The sequence below is a fragment of the Balaenoptera physalus genome (genome assembly GCF_965194825.1).
Source record: "Balaenoptera physalus genome assembly, chromosome: 3".
In the NCBI taxonomy this organism is placed as follows: domain Eukaryota; kingdom Metazoa; phylum Chordata; class Mammalia; order Artiodactyla; family Balaenopteridae; genus Balaenoptera; species Balaenoptera physalus.
The window spans coordinates 65,711,791-65,728,820 of NC_138890.1; the positions used below are offsets into that span (position 1 = coordinate 65,711,791).

General features: G+C 39.7%; 1 protein-coding gene across 3 annotated transcripts; it reads left to right on the forward strand.

Moving 5' to 3' along the window:
* Window positions 1–247: 247 nt before the first annotated feature.
* SKP1 (S-phase kinase associated protein 1) lies at window positions 248–16,617 on the forward strand. 3 transcript variants are annotated; one of them, XM_082454820.1, is made up of 7 exons: window positions 254–406; window positions 2,497–2,562; window positions 3,146–3,242; window positions 9,081–9,154; window positions 12,732–12,875; window positions 14,944–15,084; window positions 15,729–16,617. In XM_082454820.1, the coding sequence occupies exons 3-7, from the start codon at window positions 3,146–3,148 to the stop codon at window positions 15,762–15,764; spliced, it is 492 nt and encodes a 163-aa protein (XP_082310946.1). In that variant the 5' UTR covers window positions 254–406; window positions 2,497–2,562; the 3' UTR covers window positions 15,765–16,617. The 3 variants fall into 3 exon arrangements, with proteins under 3 accessions (XP_082310945.1, XP_082310946.1, XP_082310947.1); XM_082454821.1 differs by having other exon boundaries at window positions 256–406; window positions 2,491–2,562; XM_082454819.1 differs by lacking the exon at window positions 2,497–2,562 and having other exon boundaries at window positions 248–406.
* Window positions 16,618–17,030: the final 413 nt, after the last annotated feature.

A 17,030-nucleotide genomic window follows, 5' to 3' on the forward strand; every position in this document is an offset into this window, starting at 1 on the left:
GTCTTTAATTCAGCTTAGGACAGCCCCCGCCTGAAGGACCCTCGCAGGCCGTGGAGTACCACAGCCAGTCCTCCGTTCCCGCTTTGAGAAGACCGAGCCGAGCTTCCGAGGGAGGGGGTGGAGAATCAAGGCCCGCCGCGCCTCGCCTCGCCCCGCCCCGCCGCGTCTCCGCCTGGCCCGCCCGGCCTGCCTCCGCCTGCCGTCAGGCGATCTCGCCGGCCAGCCCCGCCGGCTCTGTGACGTGACGGGCGCCAGGGTCCTCGGCGCCTGCGCCCGCTCGTATAAAGGCAGACGCCGCGCCGCTCGGCAGTGTTGGCCTTGTTCTCCGCTTTTCTGTGTTTCTTTTTGCAGACGCCGCCCTGCTCTCATCAGCTTCTGGCCAGCCATCTCCTTGAATCCTAACACCGTGAGTAGCCGCCGACGGAGCTGGGAGGGGCGGTGGCGCCGCGGATTGCGAGCTGGTGGCCGCACCGCTGGTGCTTTGGCCCTGCTGGAGGCGGGAGGCACCTGGGCCTGGCCTTCCCTCAGGCTCTTTGGAACCCGTTGTCGGCCCTGTTCTCCCACCCCGCCCCTCGACTCGGCGAGGCCTCCTCTAGCTTCGCGTCTTCACGGCGCCCCATGGGTGCCCGGGCGGGCGGGCGGGAGAAGGTGCGAGCCGAACCCGAGATTAGGCCTTCTCTGCACGGGGCGACCGTCAGCCGTGGCGGAGCTCGGCTGAGGGCCCAGGCTGGGGCCGGGGGCCTCGCTTGGCGTTGAGCCTGCCAGCCACTGGCACCCAGGGCGAGGGTGGCGGCGGGGCTTTTAATGGAGTTCCCGGGGCTGTCGTGAGCGTGGGCGTGTGTCCGTGTTTGTTGTTTTGGTGTCCGGAGGAAGCGTGGCGGTGGTTGTCCGGGAGCGCTGGATTCTTGGCACCCATCCTTTTCTTGCCCCTGTATCTAGCGTCGCTAGTCACCGGTCTTGGCTAACTGTGCTGGGTCCGAATCTTGGCAGAGAGCCGCCTGCTCCTTCAGAATATTTCTCTCCCATTACTTTGCCACAGCATGGGCTTGCTGAAACCTTTGTTGTAATAGCAGATGCCATCGTTATAGCGGTGTGGCTTTTAGGTGCACTAACTCCTAACTCGAGGTGCCTGGTTTTTGAAGGGATAGGACATTCACCTGCTTCGGTTTACTTTTTAATGGAGACTTCAGGTTTAGGTTTTGGGTCATGAATTTTTTCATCAGAGCGTTACAGTAGAATGTTTCTGTGTCATAGAGCAATGCAGATTTCACTCTACCCTCTAAAAAGAGGTGTTGGAATTTCGGGTCACTTAAAACAGGTTTTTTCCTTTATGGTGTTGATAGAACCCACTCAGAGTGATTTACAAGTACTGGAGCATAAGGAATTGAAGGAATGGTCTTGAAAGCATGTCAAACAAAATTTCACCCATCATTATACGAAAATTTTGCTCTGAATTCCAGCTGTATAACACTAAAAAAGTTGTCTTTGAGTACCAAGTTTAGCGTTACAAAGTGCATCGAATTACAGATTAACCGATTGTTTCTCTGCTATTTATTAAGATCTCAGCTCCCTTAGGAGTAACCTAATAGACGAATTTGACTATGACTAAGCAGATCTTGCTGTTTATCAAAAGTTATTTGAAATATGAAATGTTCGTCTTGCTTAAAAGTAATTTTATCAACTGTGTTGCCAGACTCTTGATTCTATAATGTTCACTCCAGTACTGTGGAACATAAAAAGAACATAGAATGTTTCGTAATTAAAAATTGAGCTCACGTTAAAATATTTCTTTTGGGGATACCTTTTGTTATTGCCTTGTCACAGAGAAGGTCCTCTGCTCTGGGTCTTTCTCCATGGAGCAGGACAACTGCATTATTGGCAAGTACTGAGCATCACGGAAAAGCAGACATATTTGTGAACTGTAAAATGAAATCTGATTCTCTCCACCCATGGACGGCTGAGAGCTGGATATTTCAATGGCTGGTTTTAAAACAGCTTTACCTTTTTGCTTCCTTGCCTTAACAGCTTGTCGTTTGGGAAATGGAGACAGTTGTCTGGGGAAAGCAGAATGAATATTTTAGCTGATTTAATGGGTCTTAAGTCTTGGGACCTAAAACAGGTTCAATCAGTGTTTTAAATGCCAAATTCTATGTTTTTAAGCTATAGTGACATCACAGGATTATGATGGACCTTTAAAAAAATCTATACTTGAAATTTAAAGAGGTTTTGAATTTTTACAGTCAGGTATTGTTGCCGTTCCCCCCTCCCCTGCGCCACTCCCCCAAGAATCTGAATATGGTAAGAAATTGCTGGCTTAGAAGCTTAGAACATTTAATTTTAAAGAGGTGTTTTTTTGTTTGTATGTTTTGGTTTTTTTGCCGAAACTCAAGTCTTTCGAAGTTAATTGCTTAATTAACTTTTATGTAAGAGGTGTCTTTTTCCTCATGACTCATAATTAATCTGAGTTAATAAATACATTTTTGGCGCAAGTAATAGGTTATTACTATGAGGACTTTGGCAGGAGATCTCAAACTTGGACACCTGGACAGTCAGTAATGAAAGGTAAAAAGGACTCTGAAATTTACTAGGTTTACAACATCTGCTTATCCTTAAAATATTTTATTCTTTTGTGTATGGTCTTGCATTGATCCAAACATAAATAAGTATATCCTGATCTACTCTTTGGATCTGAACTCATTTTTCACTGGTAAGTCTCACTGGGGGAAAATTACTGTCTTATCTGGTAGCTTTGTTTATTTTGGACTTACCTCCCTCAGGTTTGCAGGTGGAGTAGTCAGTATTCAGTGAGAGCAGAAAGGCGGGCAAAGAATAAGTCCATTTTAGATACATTTTGCATCAAAAATATAAAGTGTTAATTCTAAAACTTACACTAGTAATGAATTCAGTAGGGCAGGCTTTAAAAGCTTCTGTTCCTAGGAGTTACACTTTGACAAAATTTTTATAGAAACACTTGTGTGCTAGCCTGTGAATAATCACTTAGTGTTTTATAGGGTTATATACTATAGGTCCTTAGGGTTTTACGGTTAATAAGTTAGAAGGTGTCTAACAGACTGTAGTTTGAAATGTAGTTTGTATAGAAGTAATATCTCTTAAATTTCAAATTCAATATAATACCTTTTTTTAGATGCCTTCAATTAAGTTGCAGAGTTCTGACGGAGAGATATTTGAAGTTGATGTTGAAATTGCGAAACAATCTGTGACTATTAAGACCATGTTGGAAGGTAAGTTTATTAGAAAACATGGGTCAGGGGAAAGGCAAAGAAATGAGTAGCTTGATATAACCTGTGAACATCAAATCTACAGAAGTAACAATCTGTCAGAAAACTCTCAGGGGTATGAAGGGGTAAAGTTTACTTTTTTTTCTTTAAAGTATTAACTGCATTTTTTTTGGTACAGGTCAATATTTTTGCATTTTCTGAATTACTGAGTTTTTTCCCTTATTAGGTAGATAATACCATAAGCTAATACTGAAATGATTTCCAAGCCTCAGACAATGGCCCATTTCTCTTTCAAGTAAATTTGCATTCATAATTTCTAATGACAAAAACTAAAGCCTTTGGAAAAGAGATACCTTATATATGGTAGCTAAATAGAACACCTTGTTTCAACAGCGGGAGTAAGCTGAGTAGATTGTAAACTGAGTAGATGTCTGTTTCGTTCTTTTTTTTTTTTTTAACCAAGTCTTCCCTTTTGTCTGTTTTGTCATTCCTCTGAAACTGCTGCAAAGCATATATGCAGTGCATCAAAGAAGGAAGGCAAGAAAACAGGTCCTGAAACGTTTTGAAACTTTTACTAGTTAAAATGGATCTCTCTTTTTTTTTAAAAAAAATTAATTAATTAATTTTTGGCTGAGTTGGGTCTTGTTTGCTTTGCGCGGGCTTTCTCTAGTTGTGGCGAGTGGGGGCTACTTTTCCTTGCGGTGCGCGGGCTTCTCATTGCGGGGGCTTCTCTTGTTGCGGAGCACGGGCTCTCGGCGCACAGGCTTCAGAAGTTGTGGCTCGCGGGCTCTAGAGCGCAGGCTCAGTAGTTGTGGTGCACAGGCTGAGTTGCTCCGTGGCATGTGGGATCTTTCTGGACCAGGGCTCAAACCCATGTCCCCTGCGTTGGCAGGCGGATTCTTAACCACTGCGCCACCAGGGAAGCCCTGGATCTCTAATTAGTATTATCGGTGGGTTGGTAGACACTAGTAGTATATGGAGACATACAAATCAGTTTCTAGAATTGGTGGGAAAAAAACAGTAGTAATAAGAATGTTCTTCAGTACATTTGTCTCCATATCTGCAGGGGATTGGTTCCAGGATCCCCTAGGGATACCAAAATCCATGGATACTCAAATCACTTATATAAAATGGTGTAGTATTTGCCTATAACCTACATACATTCTCCCTTATACTTTAAATTATCTCTAGTATTTATACCTAATAACACCATAAATGCTATGTAAATTCAAGTTTAGCTTTTTGGAACTTTCTGGAATTTAAAAATTTTTATTTGTTAATACTTTCTATCCACGGTTTGAATCCGAGGATGTGGGACCTGCAGATATGGAGGGCTGAGTGCACTCAAATATCAAAAAGTTTTTGTTTATCTGTAGCTTATAGATATTTAATTAAAGAGTTATATGCCAAGCATTAGCGGGAGATATAGTAGTCAGTGTTCAGTGAGAGCAGAAAGGCGGGCAAAGAATAAGTCCTGGTGCTGGTGAAAAGAAGGTGAGTGAGAAGTGGTCTTTGCTCTTGAAGGATTTATAAACTAGGCAGGGAGATAGACACCAAACAAGGCTAACGGTCACATGGTATAATTAGTGCATTAATAAAATTGTGCCAAGTGGTGCTATGGGAACTTCTTGGCTGATGTTATTCTTAAGGCTTGTGGAGAGAGTGCAGTGTGTAGTACTAGTGAGGTGATATTTCAAATCTAGTAAAATTAAGATGTTTTGGGAGATCATTCTGAGGTAAAGTAAACAGGATGTGTTTAAAAAAAAAATTGAGGTTTTTAGTTGGGGTTGTGATTGTGATACTTGTAGTTGATAGAGCTGAGGAACAAGTTTGAGGGGAATGGAAAGAAAATGACTTTGAGCTTGAACATGTTGTGTATGTTAGAGATTCCCTCAAAAGATCTTTGTAATAAATAAGCTGCTAGTCAGTTGAGTATGTGGATCTTGGCCCCTGAGTTGTAGGCTGCTAGAGATAGACTGACTTTGTATGGTGTGTTATAGGAGTATATATACATACATATATATATATATCTGTCGGAGTAAATGAGCTTGAGCTTGGCAGGTGGCCATATTGGGGCAGGATGGACTGTTAAGAGTGAAGTCAGAAGTGGAGAATATGTGGAGTAGGAAGCCAAGGGAAAAGGGAGGCATTTTGAAGTGACCAGAGTGATTATCAGATTCATATACTGCAGACTGGTCACTTAGGATTTCAGGGATAATAAGTTAGAAGACTTCTAACAGCAAGTATTAGGTGTGGTAGAGGCAGAAGCTGAGCTGCAGAAGGTTTGTCTTCTGTTTTCTAATAGAAAATAAAAGCTGAACATATTCTTTTCGGTTTTCTTTTTGGTTTTTTTCCTGTTTTCTAATAGAAAATAAAAGCTGAACATAAAGTTGTTTTTGGTAATTGACACCAGTTATGTGGCACTTACAGTCCTGCACCCTGGTAACTTACATAGATTACTTCTATTAAGTTGTAAACCCCTTGGTACATCCCACAGTCACTGTTCATCAAGTACGTGTTGAATGAAGAACTATAGTATGGTCACTGATAAAAGAGTGTGAAAGTTATCCAGGTGTCCCTAAAGGCAGGTGAGTAAGGCTTTATCTAGAAGATGTAGAAACTGATAACAAAATTGCTGCCTGAATACTTGCTTTATTTCATCATAGTTGGTGCCTGGCACACTAATCTCTCTTGTGCTGCTTCAAAGAAGCATTTGCTAGTGTAGGAACATAGGGCTGCTTGAAGGTTTTCTGCCAACTTTGATCACTGAAGCAAGTGGATGATAGATAGCAACAGTTAAAATGTTTCTTTCCTTCCATAGCTTTGGGCATCAGAGGTGAATGGCTTTATCTTAAGTACCAGTGGTTTATATAGAATTCTAGCCTCTTGAAGACTGGAGTGTATTGAAATAAAATCTTCTAATCAGTGGACAATCAGAAGTGAAAATCTTGGCATGTGTACACATGGATTGACTCATTTCTTCAGGTCCAGGTTGTGGTATCAGGATACAGGTGTCTTTCAGAAGTCCTTGAAACTAAATAGCTTAAAGGAATGACTGTTGGTACTTGTGCATTCAGTCTAAAAGCAAAAACCATTTCAAATCCTCGGTTTAAATGCTAGAGAAGTGATCCTTTACAACTGTAAGGCCCTTATTTTTAATGTGACTTAAGCCTTCTTCCAAATAACATTTGTATCTAAACAAGCTGGTCTTATGTATTTCATTTCCTCTAATCTGTTCATTCCCCAAACACATGCATTTTCCATAGTATAACTTCTTTTTCTCCCCTCTGAGTTAAAAATATTTCATACTAGTTCAAGAAAAGCATAAGTGGCTTGATCCAAATTGAAATATTGTAATTTTATAGTTTTACTGTCAGCAGAGATGGGATCAGGTAAAGGCATTGGTGGGGAGGAATAGAGGGGAGATGAGTGAATGTACCCATACAGGAAAATAGGATACTTTTTGAATATACTCTCATCTTTACCACTCCACTGGAGAAGCTTGTTAAACTCATTGATCTCCATGTTGTCAAGTGCATTGTTTCATTTCTCATCTAGACTTATTGATAGCCTTTGACAGTAGATCAGTCCCTTCTACATTTGGCTTTCAGGATACTTAATACTTAGCTCACTCACAACCTGTCTCCCCATCTTTAAAGCCTTCAGTTCCCCGGAGTTTGCTTAATCATTGTACCTCTTCACTGGATCAATACTCAGTCATTCCCTTGGTTACTTCAGCTAGTCTCATAGTGTTATAAATCATTTATACATCATTTCCCAAACTTACCTACAGTTCTAATCTCTTCTTTTGATTTTTAGACTTGCATATTTAACTTCTTGGTCTACCATTGAATATCTAATAGACATCTCAAACTTATTAAACTAGAATTCTTTTCTTTTTTTTAATTTATTTTTGGCTGCGTTGGGTCTTCGTTGCTGCGTGTGAGCTTTCTCTAGTTGCGGCAAGCGGGGGCTACTCTTCGTTGTGGTGCACAGGCTTCTCATTGAGGTGGCTTCTCGTTGCAGAGCACGGGCTCTAGGTGCGTGGGCTTCAGTAGTTGTGGCGCGCGGGCTCAGTAGTTGTGGCGCATGGGCTTAGTTGCTCCACGGCATGTGGGATCTTCCCAGACCAGGGCTCGAACCTGTGTCCCCTGCACTGGCAGGCGGATTCTTAACCACTGCGCCACTAGGGAAGTCCCCAAACTAGAATTCTTGATTCCCTGCCCTCTAAAACAAGTTCTCTGACAACCTTCCCCATATCAATTAGTGGCAACTCCAATGGCAGCTCCATCCATCTGGTTCCTCATGTTATAAGCCTTAGCCGTCGCTAACTCCTTTCACATTCTGCTTTCCATCTATTGGCAAATACTGTTGCCTCTCACTTCAAAATGCATACAGAATTGCACTATTTCTTCTTCCATAGCTATATACCTTGTACAAGCCACTTGTACTTGCCTGGATCATTGCTAGCCCCATAATTGGTTTCCCTCTTTCCCCTCCTGCTCTCTGCTATCTCTTACCAATATAGTAGCCAAATTGCAGAAGGCCCTGTTAGGGCCCTGTCATCTCCTTTCAACCTGGCTAACTCTGCTCTTGTAACACTAGATTCCTTAGTGTTTTTAGGACACTATCAGAAGGCCTTTGCATTTGCCATTTCCTCTGCTTAGGTGTTCTCTCCTTTAGGATTTTAATTAAAATGTCATCTTCTCTGTGAGGTATCCTGAGCAACTCTATCTAAAATTGCAACAGTTCCTCCCATCCTCCTGTATTCATTGCTGATTCTTCCCTGCCTAGCACAGCTATACATTAGGGACTCAAATGTATGACTCAGCACTTAACCGCGTCAGCATAACTGGTGCTGTGCTACAACCAGTAGAGCAATGCAGTACTTTTGACCTCTGATCTTGGTACTTCTGTTACATAAGTTTCTTTGGCAGCTCTTTTTTAGTCCTGTAGAAACTGAAGGATGGACCCATTTGGTTTGAAAAATACTCTTATTTAGAATCTTTAAGTAACATACGGATTTTAAGTTTTCTCTTTGGAGCTCAGCAACCACTTTGATAGTCTAAAAGTTAGGACTTTTTATTAGAGAAACCTATATATTCAAAATTATAAGTAGTATGTATGTGATGAATAACACCAAAGGGTATATGTTGAAACTAAGTCTCTCAACCCATGTTCTCATTAACTACCTTAGACATAATATTAATAATTCCTTATATATCCTTTTGAAGATATTTTAAATATAAATATAAGTATATTCCCATTTTTATTCAGGTAACATTTATCTTTTATACCTGGCTTTTAAAAACTTTAATCTTGAAATCATACCAGTATGTACGGAGCTGCCTGCCTTGTTTTTTGTCAGTGGCTGCACGATCTGGTGTGTGTGTGTGTGTGTGTGTGTATACATTTTTGGGCTTCAGATTTTAATAGATTGAGATTCTGTTACTTCTGCAATACCTCACATTGTTTTATTTTCCTAAGTGCAGTCCATCTAGAGTTTGGTATAAAGAGGAAGGGTAAGCATCTGGCTTTAATTTTTTCCCAGATGGTTACCCAGTTATCTCAAGCCCACTTATTAAATTACTTTTCCTCCTAATGAAGAACTCTTTTTATATAATCCTGTATTTGTCTTCTCACACATTTTTATATAGTTTTGGGTGGTTCATGGAGCTGTTGCTAGGAACCGCCAGTTTTAAATACTTTCAAGAGAACTATTCTTAGTAAAGTACTTTTATAGTCTTTCAGATAACATGTCTTACAAGTTACTTGTTTGAAACAGCCTGGTTGTTATAATGGGGCTAGAAAATAATGGCAACTCTCTTTTGGTTTACTTAGATTTGGGAATGGATGATGAAGGAGATGATGATCCAGTCCCCTTGCCAAATGTTAATGCAGCAATATTAAAAAAGGTAAGGTAGCAACTATACCCTTATATATATATATATATATATATATATATATATGTATGTATGTATGTATGTATGTATCCCTTTTCTCATTAACAATATCCTGGTGATATTTCTATATTGATATATAGATAGCTTCCTTAAAAACAAAACAAAACAAAACCAATAACTATATAGTAAGATTATGACTAAGATATTTATTTTAGTTTAACCAGGCCCTGTGAATATTTAAGTTGTCTAGTCTTTTTCATTAGCACATTTAAATTATTGAAATATAATGGTATGTGCTTAGCAAAAAGGGAAATTTTTTTGTATTGCTTGTCTGCTGAATGGGTATGCCTCAAAGGGAGTTTGAGGGACTTCCCTGGTGGTCAGTGGTTAAGAATCCGCCTGCCAATGCAGGGGACACGGGTTCGAGCCCTGGTCCAGGAAGATCCCACATGCTGCGGAGCAACTAAGCCCGTGCGCCACAGCTACTGAGCCTGTGCTCTAGAGCTTGCGAGCCACAACTACTGAGCTCACGTGCCTAGAACCCGTGCTCCGCAACAAGGGAAGCCACCACAATGAGAAGCCCGTGCACCACAACGAAGAGTAGCCCCTGCTCGCCACAAGTAGAGAAAGCCCGCATACAGCAACGAAGACCCAACGCAGCCAAAAATTAAAAAAAATATTAAAAAAAGGAGTTTGAGAACAAGATATGTGCTTTTTTTGGTTTGTTTCTTTTTTTTTTAGTTGATCACCTTACCCTGTGTCTAAGCATAAACAGCCCTCTACATATTATCATTGTTTTGGCTGCACTGCGCGCGGCTCGCAGGGATCTTAGTTCCCCGACCAGGGATTGAACCTGGGCCCATGGCAGTGAAAGCACCGAGTCCTAACACTGGACCACCTGGGAATTCCCCAGCCCTCTACATTGAATAGGATTTTAGTGTTTCAGAGCATATGGCTCCTTAATAGAGCTAGCTGTTTAACTGAATGCTCTTCTGAAGAAACAGCAGCCAGTTTCCACATTGCGGGGAAAACTGGCTAGGCTTAGAGATGGGAACGGTCGGTTCCAGTTGGCCCCTTCCTAAGGAATTTTCAGAGTCATTGACCATACGCAGTTGCATTTTATGCTTTCTCTTGACCCTGGCATGAGATACAGCTGCACTGCATATTTTTCCATATTCTTACCATGATTGGCTATTACCAATCTTTTTAATATCCCTAGTCTGGGTAAAAAGCCCCTTGTAACCACTATCCTGTATTCTGTCTCTGTGAATTTGACTATACTGGGCTATCTTATAAAAATGGGATCATAGGATATTCTTTTGTGTCTGGCTTATTTCGCTTAGCAGTAATGTTTTCAAGGTTCATCCATTTTGTAGTCTTAATAGGCTTTTTATAGGAGTTCTTTATGTAGTTTTTACCACTTTGCTTGTCTTAGGTCAATTCACAGCTTTGTATTTTATCTAGTTAGATCTCCTTTCTGACTTCTGGGTTTTGTGTTGCAAATTAACATTCTATCTTATGCTAATATTAAATGCTTCTAAAAGGACTTTTACTTGCATTCATTCAAATTCCAGTCATTTTTTAGGTGCTGGAGGTACAGCAGTGAACTAAAGAGACAAGATCTGTTCTTAGGTAGTTTACATTCTGAAGGTGTGTGGGAAGCATACAACACAAATATGTCAGATGGAAAAGCTGTGGAGTGTAAGTGGGATGGTAGGGGGGAGTTGGCTATTTGTAAAATAAAGATGGTCAGGAAATGCCTTACTGTGAGAAGTGGATCTTTGAACAAAGACATGAATATGTGGGGGAAGAAAGCTCTGGGTAATGGGAGTAAGTGCAGTGACCCTAAGATAAAAGCATGTCCTGTCTTTTGAGGTAAGGCAGGGAGGCTAGTGTGGTGGCTAGATCATAGTGAACAGGCAAGGAAGTAGAGGTTAGAGTTAATGGGTTGGGTGAATAATTAGAATAATTAGAATTAGAATAATTTTTTTCCAATCTATTTGGATTATTACTTATCAATATTTAAACTTAAGTATATTTACTGATTATATGACCCCAAAACTGTAAAAGTGTAAAGTAAAATTTCCCTTCCTTGTCTCTCATCTGACCAGAAACTCCCATCGGCATTAATTTCTTACGTAGCCTTTTTTTTTAAAAGCTTTTTTAAAAAAATTAATTTATTTTATTTTATTTAGTTTTAGCTGTATTGGGTCTTCGTTGCTGTGCACGGGCTTTCTCTAGTTGCGGCGAGCGGGGGCTACTCTTCGTTGTGGTGTGCAGGCTTCTCATTGTGGAGGCTTCTCTTGTTGCGGAGCACGGGCTCTAGGCGCGTGGGCTTCAGTAGTTGTGGCTCATGGGCTCTCGAGTGGAGGCTTAGTAGTTGTGGCGCACGGGCTTAGTTGCTCCGTGGCATGTGGGATCTTCCTGGACCAGGGCTCTAGCCCATGTCCCCTGCATTGGCAGGCGGATTCTTAACCACTGCACCACCAGGGAAACCCTACTTAGCCTTTTAAGACTTTTTAAATGCCATTATGTTACTAATTGGTTTCTTTCGTATACTACTGGAATACTTCTTAAAAAGCTACTTAATTAAAGCCCTTTATGCTTGGCTTTTTCTTCTAGAAGTAGTTCTTTCCCTTTTTTGTATCCTGGTAGTATAATTTCTCAGTTCTCCCATTTTCTCTCAGCATTGTTTATTTCCCAAACATTATAATATAAAAAAAATTTAATCATACAGAAAAGTTAAATTATACAGCAAACACCCATTTTCCTACCACCTAGATTCTGTAACTTAACACTTTCAGTGTAGATTGTGGTCTATAAGATGGTGCACAGTCTAGCTAATCAGCTTCTGGAAACTTTAATGTGTTCATTCCACTACTAAGGGAACTTTGGGCTTTTCCTGCATTATTCTTATACTGGATAGTGTTGTGCATGTGTCTAGGGTGTTTAGAATTGCTTGGTGATAGTGTATGCACATATTCAGCTTCCCTAGGTACTCCTAGGTTACTTTTCAAAGGGATTATACCAATTTACACTCTACAGTAGAAAAGTTCATGTTATCCTCACATTGTTGCCAATGACTAGTATCGACATCTTGATTTTTATTTATCTTTTGGGGGTACAGTCTAAAGTAGTATCTGTAGTGTTAATTTTGCATTTAATGAGGCTGAGCATTTCCTCCTTTTTGACTATTCATATTCAGATTTATTTTGTAAATTGCCTGTTCATATCTTTAGCCCATTTCTGTGTAGAGATTTTTAAGGTTTTATATTTTATAAGGTAATGCATTGCTGGCATGTACATGTTGCAGGTATTTCCCAGTCATTGTCCTGTCTAACTTAATGTGTTTTTTTGCACAGGAGCTTTTTAGTATGGTCAAGTATAGTAATCTGTCTTCATGGTTCTCTGTTATTTAAGATCTTCCATGAACTCTAGGGTTGTACTTTTCAAGCTGGGCTACTAACTTTATTATTCAAGTTGACTTACAGTTAGTTCTCAGCCCCATGTAGGAATAACGTTGCCCCAGCAGTGGAACGAAGTACCTTGTTATAAAATGCCATATAGGAATGAACTTTTGTTGTTGTAGGTCATTCAGTGGTGCACCCACCACAAGGATGATCCTCCTCCTCCTGAGGATGATGAGAACAAAGAAAAGCGGACAGATGACATCCCTGTGTGGGATCAAGAGTTCCTGAAAGTTGACCAAGGAACACTTTTTGAGCTTATACTGGTATGTTTTTAATGCATAGTATAAGATATTTCTAGTCCATACCTTTAGCACTTTTCATGGAGTTAAATTTGTTAAATTCATTGATACTGAATTTTAACTCTAAACTCTGCAATGCTATATTTAAATCCATGTATCAATAACCACATTAAATGTAAACAGTCTAAACACCACAGTTAAAGGTTAGAGGTCATCACATTGGATAGAAAAGAAAGAGTTAGCTGTTCTGTCTACGAAAAACTCACTTTAAATATAAAGACACAATTAGGTTTAAAGGGTGGAATAAGATAATATTATGCTAACAATAATAACCAAAAGAAAACTGGGGTGACTATATTAAAGTACATTTCAGAGCGAAGAATATTACCAGGATTAAAGAGGGTCATTGCATAATGATAAAGTGGTCTATTCATTATTAAGAGGACATAAGAATCCTAAATGTTTTTCTACCTAAAAGCAGAGCTTCCAGAAAGTGAAACAAAAACCAATAGAACTCTAAAGGATAAGTAGGCAAATCCACAATCATAGTTAGAGATTTCAAAACCTGTCTCTAAATAATTGATAAAACAAGTAGACAGAGAATCATAAGGATGTAGAAGACTAATGACAGCAGAATTCATATTCTTTTCAAGTGTATACTTCCAAGGTAGACATGTTGTGGGTCTTAAAACAAGTCACAGGGGAACTTCCCTGGTGGTCCAGTGGTTAAGACTCCCGTGCTTCCATTGCAGGGGGTTCAGGTTCAATATCTGGTTGGGGAACTAAGATCCCACATGCTGCGTGGCACAGCCAAAGCAAAACAAAACAAACAAAAAAGTCTCATTTGAAAGGATTCAAGTCACACAAAATATGTTTTCTAATCACAGTGGAATGAAATGAGAAATCAGTAACAGAAAGCTATCTGGAAAATCTGCAGATATTTGAAAACTAAGTAACACATTTCTTAGTAACCCGTGAGTCAACGAAGAAATCAAAAGAAAAGTTAGTATTTTAAACTGAATGGAAATGAAACACAACATACGAAAATCTGTGAGATGAAGCTAAAGTAGCATTTAGAGGGAAATTGATAGCCCTAAACACCTATATTAGTAAAGAAGGGGGCTTCCCTGGTGGCACAGTGGTTAAGAATCCACCTGCCAATGCAGGGAACACGGGTTTGATCCCTGGTCTGGGAAGATCCCACATGCTGCGGAGCAACTAAGCCCATGCACCACAACTACTGAGCCTGTGCTCTGGAGCCCGTGAGCCACAACTACTGAGCGCTCGTGCCACAGCTACTGAAGCCCACGCGCCTAGAGCCTGTGTTCCACAACAAGAGAAGCCACCACAATGAGAAGCCCACCCACTGCAACGAAGAGTAGCCCCCACTCGCTGCAACTAGAGAAAGCCCACGTGTAGCAGCAAAGACCCAATGCAGCCAAAAATAAAATAAATAAATATATTTAAAAAAAAAAAGAAAAAAGAAAAGTTTCAAATCAGCAGTCTAAGCTTTTACCTTAAGAAACTAATGAAAGATGCATTTCATCCCAAAGAAAGGGAGTAGTAAAGGTAAGAGCAGAAATCAGTAAAATAGAAAACAGGAAAACAATAGAGAAAATCAAAGAAACCAAAAGTTGAATCAGAAGGTCAGTAAAATGTAATGCTATAACTACTTATGGAATCTTAGTTCCCCGACCAGGGATTGAACCTGGGCCCTTGGCAGTGAGATCGTAGAGTCCTAACCACTGGACCGCCAGGAACATCACTGAATTCTTTAAATATTTTTGTCAAACACAAACTTGTGTTTGTGTGTGTGCACGCGTACACAACTGCCAGTAGTGGCCATTCTTTAACATTTGAGGTAGTGTAGTTTGCTGAATGTAGCACAAGGACTCAATATTACAGAGGTATAACAAAGAATGGGACATACAATAATCTTTCACAGAAGAATTTGTCTGATTTATTTATTCATTTAATTTCTTAAAATTAACTAGTATTTTAAGCTAAGTTAGATATGGATTGTTAGTCACTGACTTCGGATTTAATTTAAAGCATCAAGTATACTTTAATGAAAACAACAATTACTTTACAGGCAGCAAACTACTTAGACATCAAAGGTTTGCTTGATGTTACTTGCAAGACTGTTGCCAATATGATCAAGGGGAAAACTCCTGAGGAGATTCGAAAGACATTCAATATCAAAAATGATTTTACTGAAGAAGAGGAAGCCCAGGTAGGTGGCTAACAGCTTGTTCTTGATCAAATGCTTTTCAAGAGAGACTAAAACCCATAGCATGCTAGGAAAAGAGGTATTTATATCAAGGAGTCTTGACTTTACTTGAGGGAAAATAGGTACCTTCTATATGCTAAAAATATTCTGGTCTGTCTCTTAGTCTAAGCACTTAGATGATACTGTTCTTTTATAAGCATAAGAACAATTAGTTTTCATCCAAAGGTGCTGTTTGATATTTGTTCCTTAGCAGTTACTAGTTTTGGCACCTGGGACCTTACACGTAAGCCATCAATATTTGACTTCAGAAGAGCAGGCCCTATGGATTATGTGCCAGGCTACTTCAGAGCAACTTAGTGAATGGGGAAGAAATGAATAGATCAGAATGATTTTGTTGACGCAGGTCATCTCTGGTGACTTAAGCTGTAATTGCCCATTGTCTTTGCTTTTCTTGATAATTTCAGCAGGGCACAATAAAAAATTGGGGAGAGAAATAATGGTAACCTGGAAGCCTACTGTTAACTGGGTTTTTCCGGTTTTCTATCTATTTCCTTCTGACCCACCTCACAGGCTATTGATGAATCATTAGATAGTAGTCTTAGAGAAGACTACTTAAGGTACTTCTTTATATTTGTCTCTTCTTCTAGGTACGCAAAGAAAACCAGTGGTGTGAGGAGAAGTGAAACTTTGTGTCTGATGCTGTAACACTGTAAGGATTGTTCCAAATACTAGTTGCACTGCTTTGTTTATAATTGTTAATATTAGAAAAACAGTCCACAAATGCAGCAGCAAATCAGTTGTATTAGCAGAATGTTGTCCTCATTGCATGTGTAGTTTCAGTACAGATTCCAAACTTATGGCTCAGTTTCTTCTAGTATGATCAAAAGTTCTTTTTTCTTTGCTCTGAATAAAACTGAACTGTGGGTTCTCTATAGAAAGAGGCATTTTGGGCTTTCCCTCTTTTTGTAAAGCAATTTATGCCTAGTTTATTGTCCAGTTAACTTTAGTTTAGTGACTTTTAAAAGTTGGCATTGTAAATAAAACAACTTGCAAAAAAATTTTCTGAAATAGAATTAAGAACGTATTATCTTTATTCATGATTTGGAAACTGGAAAAAGGCTAATTGAGGTAAATGTTATCAGAGTGGGGTTATCAGAATGTCTTCCAGCTTCCTGGAGTCCACTGGTATTGATTAGCCTATATGTAGCAGGGCTCCCTTAATTGGATCTGAGGACTTGTTTTTTCATTTTTAATCCTCTCAGCTTTGAATATGTTGGCTAGAGGCTCATTTACTACTCAGTTTGTGGTTTGGGAGGAAACAGAATTAGACAGTTTGCTGGCTTTTCTATTAAAAGAGACACTTAACCCATGTGGTGTGTCATCTTTTTATAATCAGTAATCCTACGTGGGGAAAACCATAAACACTACTTGCATGTAAAAAATAATTTAACCTTTAATGTTAAAATGTATGGCGTTACCCAGAAAGCATCAGTCACGAATGCAAGATACTTTCAATAAAAAGTAAGTTACATAGTAGGTAGTAAGTGGTTTGCTTTTTGTGTATTTAAATGTTTCACTTCACTTAATATTAAAAGTTAAATTTACGTATGGTTGTTTAGTTAGAAAAGAGTTGCAGGCAGTTCATGTCCTAGCTCACTGGAGGCTGCGACATAACAGTAAGGTTCTGGTAGACTCTGTCTGTTCTAATTGTCTTCTAATTTTTTTTCTTTCCTCCTTGTGTTCCTTTTTTACTTACTTTCCCAGTTAGAATTAACTATATTCACATGTAGCCTTAATGTGTTCTCTTCATGTTTACTGTGAGCTCTTCTTGCTCAGCTTATTACTTGAAAGTAGTTTGCTTTTATTTCAACTCTTATTTGTCCCAAATCTACCTTTATAATAAAGTTCCATGTGCTGTCTCACATAAATCCCCATTTGTTGTCTGTACC

Bases quoted from the DNA above. Each gene is read 5' to 3' on its own strand.
- SKP1 (XM_082454819.1), top strand. From the start codon at position 3,146: ATGCCTTCAATTAAGTTGCAGAGTTCTGACGGAGAGATATTTGAAGTT. The intron at 9,155-12,731 runs GTAAGGTAGCAA...TTGTTGTTGTAG, and splicing joins ATGCAGCAATATTAAAAAAG to GTCATTCAGTGGTGCACCCA. The intron at 12,876-14,943 runs GTATGTTTTTAA...ATTACTTTACAG, and splicing joins CACTTTTTGAGCTTATACTG to GCAGCAAACTACTTAGACAT.